The sequence below is a fragment of the Diabrotica undecimpunctata genome, chromosome 6 (assembly GCF_040954645.1).
Source record: "Diabrotica undecimpunctata isolate CICGRU chromosome 6, icDiaUnde3, whole genome shotgun sequence".
Taxonomy (NCBI): domain Eukaryota; kingdom Metazoa; phylum Arthropoda; class Insecta; order Coleoptera; family Chrysomelidae; genus Diabrotica; species Diabrotica undecimpunctata.
Genome location: NC_092808.1, coordinates 136,234,884 through 136,245,196, shown reverse-complemented (window position 1 = coordinate 136,245,196; position 10,313 = coordinate 136,234,884). Strand labels below are relative to the sequence as shown.

At 33.9% G+C, this 10,313-nt stretch overlaps 1 protein-coding gene across 1 annotated transcript in view; it reads left to right on the top strand.

Moving 5' to 3' along the window:
• Window positions 1-5,875: 5,875 nt before the first annotated feature.
• LOC140443965 (uncharacterized) overlaps window positions 5,876-10,313 on the top strand; it is a 40,920-nt gene continuing 36,482 nt past the window's right edge. The window contains exons 1-2 of the mRNA XM_072535509.1: window positions 5,876-6,052; window positions 6,128-6,216. Of these exons, the coding sequence (XP_072391610.1) occupies window positions 6,029-6,052; window positions 6,128-6,216 (113 nt within the window). The 5' untranslated portion in view covers window positions 5,876-6,028. The remainder of the gene's footprint in view (window positions 6,053-6,127; window positions 6,217-10,313) is intronic.

The window sequence follows — 10,313 nt, the reverse complement described above, 5'->3', positions numbered from 1 at the left end:
TAACAAACGAACAGTTTGGTCGATGAATACGTGGCCACAGAAACATGGATGGAACAAATGTACGACTTTGCTAAACCAAGTTTTATTTCCATATTCTATGAAACTTGTGCAGTAAAATTTAAAGAATAAAGCTCATTTTACCTTCGTTACTGATACCTTAAATAAAGGGGACTGGAAAATCGAACACAGGGAAGTCATTCGCCACATTCCTAGCATGTGGCTTATTTTATTTAAAACTTTTGACAGTATGCTTTTATCGTATGTACTTTATAGAACGAAGTTCTGTTAATTGCTCTACAGCTGTTTGGACCAATAAAACGAGTGAAGCTAATCACTTACAATGATGATTGATGACTTACAATTTGTATTTCACACATAACATTATGGCTTATAACCAATAATATGGTATGGAAAGTAATATGGCTATATTACTTTCTTGTAAGTCTTGGATCACTTTTCTTCTGTTTAGTTTGTCAAACGCCTATTTAAAGTCTAGCAAAAGTATATGTTTTTCTCCATCATACTCGTATGTTTTCTTTATCACTTGTTTTAGCGTATGTATAGCGTTTATCGTGGATTTTCCTTTTCTAAAACCGTTCTGGTAATCTCCTATGCTTTGTTCTGTATATATTGTTAGTCTGTCTCTAATAATTAAACCAGTCATTAGGTACTTTACATGTTACATTCAGTAAATTAATTGCTCAGCAGTTTTTGCATATTCTATGGTCTCCTTGTTTTAAGACTGTCACTATGATTCCTTTCTTACATTCTTCGGGCATTATTTCTTTACTCCATATATTCTGTATTAGTTTATCTATCTGTCGTCAATCTGCCTGTATAGTGCCTCCCCACCGTATTTTATAAATTCTGCACATATTGCATCTTCTCCCGCTGTTTTATTGTTTTTAAGTTTGCATATTTTTTCCTTCACTTCTGTATAGGTCAATTTTTCTCCTTCTTTATCTTGTTCTGTGTTCGGTAATGTTACCCTTTCTTCTTCTCTATCCGTTTCTTGATATATTTGTTCGAAATACTTCTGCCATATTTTTGCTTCTATAGCTATATTAGCTGTCCGTTTTCGGTTACCTAGTTTTAAGTATTGGTACAATGGTTTTGAGTTGTGTCTTTTATTTTATGTTTTTATCTCGTTCATAATTTCTTCTACTTTTTGATTTTTTTTTCGATTTAAGTAATTTCTTTGTCTTTTGCCTTTGATCTTTATATTTTTGACAGTATGATTTTATCGTACATCCTAGAACGAGGTTCTATTAATTGCTCTACAGCTCTTTGGACAAAAAAAAACGAGTGAAGCTTATCACTTACAAGCTATATTTGTATTTCACACATAACACTATGGCCTCTTTTCAATAAATTATTCTGTTATTCTAGAAACATACCACAGCCGCATTCATCTAGACACCGTTTCAAAGAAAAGAAGTGGCAAATGCATATGGCATTAAGAAAAGGCTATCTTTCAAATCATGAATTGGAAAAATTTACCAACACGTTACAAATGTTTACTAAGCAGCCCTAGCTCTTGTATAGAAGTGGTACCCGTTTGAAAATCGCAATTATAAAGTTTTAGTTCTTTATATTTATTGCGGAAGATTTTCCACCCTTAATGAACTGATCGAAATACGGCCACTATCTCCATAGAAGCAATATACTACCCCTGAACAGATTTATAAAGAACTGACTGTGGAAGTCCAAAATAAAGCTGATGGGCTTCTTTGACTAGATGTGTTATTACATTTTGTTGTGTTTTTTTCGCTCTGCCTGCTCACAAAGAAGTCGCCACTCCTGTCGATTCCTGGCAACTTCCCTCCATCTTCTGACAAATAGAATCTGTAGGTCTTCTTCCACATCAGCAATCCATCTCCTTCGTGGTCGTTCTCTGCTTCTTGTGCCCTCTGGTTTTGAAAATGCTAATCTCTTCGTGTATTCGTGATATGACATCCTAGCAAATTGGTGTATAACTGATATAGTTCAAAGTTGCATCTTTGACGCCATAGCCTATTTTCATTTACTGCTCCAAAAATGTTTCTAAGAATTTTTCTCTCAAAAATATCTAGAAGTCTTTCATCATTTTGAGATAAGGTCCACGTTTCAGCCACATATATCAAAACCGGTCTTATTAAGGTCTTAAGCTTAATTGCACGTTTTATATTTTTATTTTTTATATGTTTTTGGAGACCATGAACAGTTCTGTTTACTATTCCTTTGCGTCTTTTTATTTCGTCGCTTGTCGTGTTTGTTGCGATCTAGCGATCCAAGATATGCGAATTCTTTGACTTGCTCAAAGGTATGGTTGTTAATTTGAATTCTCTGTTGGGGGTTTTTAGAAAACAACATATTTTTGGTTTATTCCTCGTTTACCACAAGTCCTAATTCACTTGCCGCGTCCGCAAGCCTTGTAAAACACTGCACCATGTCTCTCATACTTCTGCCTACTACAACTATATCTTCAGCGAATGCAAGAATTTATGTCGATTTCTACGGTCAAAGAACGTAGAGTTTTCTTCTTCAATTCTAACGCATGAGCTTACGTTTTACATTGTTAGTTAGGTCAACTTAACTAACTTAGGTGGGATCCCAAAGTCTATCATTGCATTATATAATGCAGCTCTTTTTACACTGTCATAGGCTGCTTTGAAGTCGACGAAGAGATGGTGTGTATCTATGTTATAGTTAAGGGGATTTTCTAGAATCTGCCTATGTGCTTCAATTTGATGTATAGTTGACTTTCCAGCAGTAAATCCGAATTGATATTGACCAACAATATTCTTTGTAAAATGCTTAAGCCTTTTAAACAATACATTGCCGACGATTTTATACGCAGATGCTAATAGAGTAATGCCTCTATAGTTCTTACACTACAGTTGATCACCCTTTTTATGCAACGGACATATTATTCTCTTTAGGCGCTCTTCTGGTACCAATTCATTCTGCCATATAAGTACTATTAGTTTATGGATTGCTGCAAAAAGTTGATCACCACCTTTTTTTTATACATTTCCGAACAGATTTCATCGATTCCTGGGGCTTTATTGTCTTTGAGTTTTAGGATGGCATTTGACACTTCTTCTCTTGTTGGGTCTTCACTGTGTAGTTGACGCTGTAGATTTTGTTGATTTTCTATGTTGTAACCTCCTTCAATATCGTTTATATTTAGATGTTCGCTGAGATGTTGTGCCCATTTGTTAAGAACTGAGTTTTTATCATGTAGAATTTCACCGTTAGGGTCTTTACAAATTTTTAATCGTTATTTAAATTCTCGACGGCTAATATTTAAGGATTTTTAGTACTTTCTCGTTTCATTTTTATCGGATAAACTTTATATCCCATTGAGAGTGTTCTGTTCGTATTCCCTCTTCTTACGTAGATGGATACGTTTTTCCTCTCTTCTAAGACGTCTATACTCTTCTTTTTTTCTCCGTGTACAACCTGCGTCGATGGTTTTTTGATATGCTGCGTTCTTTCTATTTGTGACCATTTCGCACTCATGATCAAATCAATGATTTCTTTTTTCTGACTTGGTTTTGCCCAATATTTCAACCCATTTCTGTAACACAACATCTCGTATATTTGTCCATAGTTGGTTAATGTCTTCTCCTTAAAAGTTTTTGTCCTTATTTGATCTTCTATTTGCTGTCTGTATACATTTGCAATGTCGGGATCTTTTAGTTTATTAATGTCGATTTTTTCTCTCCTTCTCCCGATCCCCTTTTTTAAATTGGATATTCTCTCTTTAAATCGTGCTTTAACTAAATAGTGATCGCTATCTATGTTTGCTCCTCTAAAAGACCTACCATCTAATAAGTTAGAGCAGTGTCTTGCGTCGATGATTATAAATATGATCTATTTGGTTAATCGTTTCATTATCAGGATATTTACAAGTTCCCTTATGGATATCTTTATGGGAAAATCGTGTCCCAGCTATTACCATCTTCGCAAAGTTTATATTTCTGGGACCGTTATCATTAGAGTCTACTTGTAGGTTCTCTTTTCCGATCGTGGGCGGAAATATATTCTCTCTTCCGACTTTGGCATTAAAGTCTCCTGTTATTATTTTGATGTCATTTTTTGGGCACTTATCGTACTCTCGGTCAAGTGCCTCATACAACATATCTTTTTAATCATTCTCTTTTTCTTCCGTTGGAGCATGGATGCTAATAATGCTTATATTAGAACTTCCCTTTAAGTCTTATTCGACATATCCTATGATCAATAGCTTTGAAATCGATTACACTATGTTTGACCTTGCTGCTAACAATAAATCCGGTACCAAATTCGTGTCGGGTAGGATGTCCACTGTAGTAAATAGTGCAGTTATTTTTTTCCACCAGGATGCCTGAGCTAGTCTACCTCATTTCTTGTAAAGCAATGATATCTGCTTTGGCTTTATTCATTTCTTGTATGAGCAGAGCCGTGGCTCCAGGCTGATAAAGGTTTCTTACGTTCCACGGAAGAAGGCGGAAACTCTATCAAAACTTCAGGCTTTTGACCTGTGGTCATACAGAAGGATCCTGAATATACCATGGAAAGACAAAGTCACCAATGAAGAAGTACTGCGGAGGATGAACACAACTGCTGATTTGGTCAACATCGTCAAGAGCCGTAGGCTGCAGTACCTGGGACATATAATGAGAAATCAAGGCAGATACGAGCTACTTCAATGCATTTTGCAAGGTAAAATTGAAGGAAAAAGGGCCCCAGTACGAAGAAGAATATCCTGGCTTGAGAGCATGGTATAGAAAATCTCGACACAGCTATTCCGTATAGCAACCAACAAAGTGATCATAGCCAGAATGATCGCCAACGTTCGGAACAAACAGGCATTCTAAGAAGAAGAATGTTCCAAGTGCAAATTTTTAAATCATTATCCTTATTTCGTTTGCGAGTTCGTCGTAGGTTAGACAGTCCGGTTTCTTTCGTTGTAGCTCTCATAACAAAAGGTTTCTTTACATTGTTGGGTAGTTAACCCAACACCAAACCCCCTTTTCGAAGGGCAATTTCACCCGCTCTCGTCAGTTCCTGACCCAACTTTCCACAAGAGTTGTATACCGGATCTCCACTTAGGTTGCTTGGTTTACAGGGGACACCAGCGTGAAGGTGAGAGTCGGATTTGAGTAGAAGAGGCTAATTGGAGTAAACTGGAATAAACCCATGTTTTCGCATTCTACCCCTTTATCCCCCTTCTAGTGTTGAGGCAAAAAACAAATTCAAAGAATCCTAAATTTTAAATATTTTGAAAAAAAAAAATTAATTACAGAAAATAGAAGTGATAGAAAAAATTGGTCAACGGAAATATATTTAGAGCATTGATATCTTCATATTTATGATAAATATTGTGGAAGGAGGATTTGGTTGCAGGCCAGTGTAATCGCTATTTCAACAAATATTAAGTACACCTCTGTATAATTTCGTGGAAGGGCCAATTTAAGACGATAATGCACCTTCTTTTATAATACCTGTTCACAGATCTCTAGGTGTTATTTGTATCAATATAGTTCATCGGAAGTATTTGACCACCCACTTTAATCTTTAAAAAAAGCAAATATGTCTTTTTGTTTAGTTGTTTAACAAAAAATAATAATTTAAGAATGTTATAGTATATGAATTTAATGAAGAAAAATTGACTATATTTTAAATCAAATTTTTAAAGCATTTTTTAATTGTACAGAAATAAATCATAATTCTTATCATATTTTTTATTTATATTAAAATTAAATAAAGATGTAGTAAATTTTGTAAAAATGTAGTTCTGAAGTATGCAATACTTCATGCACCGTAGTGGATAAAGTGTTGCATATGCCCCACAAGATGTAGAATGACTGCAGTTCCAAATAGCCATTACCTCATCTACGTGTTTAACCCCTCCACTAACGACCTCGCACTCGCATATATCATTCAATTTTAAATTGAAACAAGAATTATTTCTAGACTAGACCACAGATTTCAAATTTAACAATTAGCAGTTTGGTGTTAAAAAGTATTTGTGTAGTTTTAACATTTATATCGATTTTAAATGGAGAATCCCGTTGTCAATCCGGTAAGTAGGCCATAATTCATTCACAAGTAGGTTAACTGCAGTAGAAATAATTTGCAAATAATTAATTTATTTCAGGCGATCCCTTTTAAAGGAAAAATTCCTGGAGGCCTAGTGGCTGGACGAATGTGTAGGATTCAAGGGGTGAGCCATCCCGATTCTGACAGGTTAGAATTTTTTAAAATGCTTAGATATTTCGTTTTATTTTTAGCTATTTATTTTTCTTTTGATGATGGCAGTGCTTAAAATAGTAGTGTTTTGTATACGCAGATATTTATTAATTAACGTATAGCGTAACCTTCAACTGCAACTATTTACCTTGAATGTTTTCTATATAACTTATATGTACCTATATACTTACACATAGGATTATTTGAAAAAAGTGGACAATTTTAAAGGTTTTGAGAATTTTTTTTTCACAAAATTGCTTATACCGGTACATCTTTTCAGTATAAAACCATAGGTTATAAACTGTATGTCAAAAGTTAGTGATATACCTAGAAAATAGTTTTTAAACAAAATTGAAAGTAAGTAAAACACTACGATTCAATTTCAAAATTAGATAGATAGAAGTAGTGTCTTCCACAATTTTTAACAACTGCTTAACAACGTCTAGTCTTGCTTTATACTAAATTATTAATAGCCCTGCGGGCTGTGGGCTGTGGATGAAAAAATGCGAATTAATTAGGGAATTTTTGAAACTACTATTTTTGTGTTCTAAAGATCGATGTCAGGAACAACTCCCCAATTCATGCAACAGCAAATTTTTTATTTAATATTTATTTATAATACTTTGAAGGGGTAAAATATGCACTTTTTGATTCAGATTGTTGCGAAGTCTGAGGTGCGCGACTTTATAAAATATAACCATTATATCATAAAAGTACATTTGATAAGCTTTAATTTAATCTTTTATAAGTTTAATTTCGATCAATTGTTATTGCATAATTAGCGTTCAAACGGTACTTTATTAAAATGGCCATATTGTTTGTAAAAAAAGCTTGTATAATAATTTTTAATGTATTAGATTGAACCCCTTTCAATCCCTCACAAAATGAGATTTTGTAAAACCGCATCGGTTCATTGGTTGCTAAGATATAAATGATATATACCTAATTTGTTTATACCAAGACAATGAGTAAAAGGTTATATCTGATAACTTTTTGAAAAAGAATCACATAGACCTAATCTGAGACACAGGGCCGGCTTAAGCACACACGGCGCTGGGGTACAAGACTCATCTTTGCGCCCCCTTTTGTCAGAAGATTATAAGTATAGGTTATAGGTACGCTAAAATTAAATCTAATTATGTTTGCTTTCTTTATTTATATATTAGATAAAACGTGGTTTCAGTATTCAAAAAAGATCAATTTTATAACACTATTTATCAAAGTCAACTTTTCTATCTTTTAAGTTAGCAAATTAATCTGTTAATTGATCAATTTAAGTTTAGAAAAAGACCTTTCTCCTTCAGTTATTGTTACTGGAAGTGTTAAATATATTCTTAGACACGTAGAAAGTTTTGAGTATAAAAAATATTGGTAACAATTCTAACTGATGCAATAGATCTTCATCTTCTATATCAGATCTATTTTCTTGCGCTAGTTTTTTTTTGTAAATTTAAACATTGTGTTTTTTAACTTTTCTTCGGAGTTTCTCCAACTTGATATATTTTCCAGGAAAGAAAAGTTATAATTATATTCGCTCAACATTTCATATCTTTCACTTAATTTTGCAATGGCAATGTCCAATCAATAATAATAGAAGTTAACTTTAAATTTTTGCTTTGGGTCTAAAAGAGGGTCGTCTGCGGCCTCGTAAATTGAAATGTCTTTTTCGGGGAAGTGGACGAACACTTTTCGAAAATTTAGTTTCGTGATCTAGTTCTTTAGCAATTGATACTGAGTCAATTAATATCTGCTCAAACGCAGTGTCAGTGCGGTTATTGTACAGTTTCTCGTGTTATTGGAACATCTGCGGTGTATATTGTATACAGTAGAGGTGACAGAATAGCTCCCTGTGGCACTCCAACCTCCGGAACGCCGTGCTCGGACATGTAAACAAATGCATGCTGGAAACACGAAACAGCCTTTTAAAAAATACCAACTAGTAATGCGGCGATTTTACATACATAGCTCTGCAAACGGTAATTATACACTGCGCGTCACGAAAAAGAGGTCACCTAGAATTTTGTAAGAATTCTTCAATAACTTTAAGTTTACACAATTTATTCTATTGTAACTAAATTCCCACAATGCAGAAACACTTTTAGCGTCTTTTAGGCACCGACAAACGGTGCTGACAGGTCAATTAAGGGTAATAAGTTTGCAGAATTGATATCAGTTTTACGACTTCGGCTAATGCACGTGTTGTTTGTACCTTATTTTTCTTGGAATTTGGCTATTCTGTTTTTCAAAAACCTTTCAATAGTGTACAGTTGTTCGAAGAGTAAACTTGTGCAATTTTTAAATTAAAAACTATGGCTGAGAAATTTGCTAGCTCGGTTCAAATTGTTACTTTGATTGGTAATGGAATGAGTCAAAGAGAAGTGGCCAGACAGCTTGAAGTCAGTCGTTGTATGGTCCAAAAAATTTACTAACGATTCTTAGATACTAGATCTCACGAACGACGACCAGGATCAGGCCCGAGAAGAATCACGACTGTCGGTGTGCCAAAAATGAACTGGCCGGCTCAAAGTCCAGATTTGAACCCGATTGAACATGTTTGGGACCAATTCAAACGAAGGGTAAGAAACAGAATACTTGGCGCTCATGGAAGAATGATAAGCTTTTCCTCAAAATAACATCCAGAATTTGACCAATTCAATGCCAAATCGAATGAGTGTAATTCACAATAGGGGTGGTAATACACAGTATTAATAATCACGACTTAATTGTAATTTTATAAAGAAAACAGAAAAAATGTACAATGTTATTTTTTTTTATTTTCCAATAAAATCATTATTTTGGAAGAAGTTATTTTTTGACATTTGTTATTTAAAAAATGATTGCATACTGCTTTAGAACATATTCTTAAACATTACACAAACATCTAATGACGATAACTTTGTGGTATGATTCGTAAAAATTAAAAAAATTGCAAAAATTTTAGGTGGCCTATTTGTAGTGTTTTTAAGGACACAAGAAGAGCACGTTTAAGCCTAGCAAGTGTTTGAACCTTGAACCTATGGGTTGAGACCGCCAATTTACCTTAATGTGTTACTTACGATTTACTCTATAACATCTTTCACGTTGATTACTTTTGATAGGTAAAACAAATTTGTCATTTTCCAAAAACAACTTTTGGTCCGAAACTTTTCCATCGTTCATTATGAATCTGAATACAAGCCCTTACAACAATATATTGTTTGAGTGTATTGTAATGATATTTATTTATGTCTATTTAATTTATAATGTCTTGTTCTTATCTTAATTCATCAAAAAGCACAATAACTGATATTAATTTATTTATCACTAAATATACATAATTTATTACTTAGCGAACGTAACATTTTATCGCGAGCGCGTCTTCAGAATTAACTGTCCTCTTCAATCAAAGTTCGGTTATTTTATAAGCAATCCTGATATTCGAGAACAGCATCGAAAGATCGCATTGTCTTGCATCGAAAGATCGAGAAGCTTAGCCGGGCTCATTCACCATAATTTTGGTTCTAGACTTCCACCGAAATTTCTACAACAAAACAGAATATTTAGTCATAAAATTTAGGCCAGTATATTTATCGTAACAGTATTCATTATTCTTTTTTAATAATTATTCGAGAAAGTTAGAGACAGTGGCGGCTAGTACGGGACGCAGGCTTCCCTAAAAAAAAAAAAAATGATGTACGAACAATTAATTTTTGTATTTCATATTTTCTTATTTACACATTTCTGTTCAAACTTCATTCATTTTCTTTTTCATTCCCTTTTCTGTTGAAACTTTATTCAATTAAAATATATTTACCTAACCGAACTAAATTTTACAATAATTAGATTTGTATTAAGCATCCGCACTATACTCGTGGCTGATTTCATAACGCCCTATAAAGACAAGCGGTTACCATGGAATCGACATGCAGTAACTATAATCATTTCGAAGCACATCGCTATATAGACACGGAACTAAGGCGATGATATGGGCTTTCTGAAAGCAGCCCCGACATAAAACTTACCATTCGATTGGTTAAGCATTACGCGTAGAATTAAGGCAGATATGAGCTATTCCAATGCATTTTGCAAGGTAAAATCGAAGGAAAAAGGGTCCC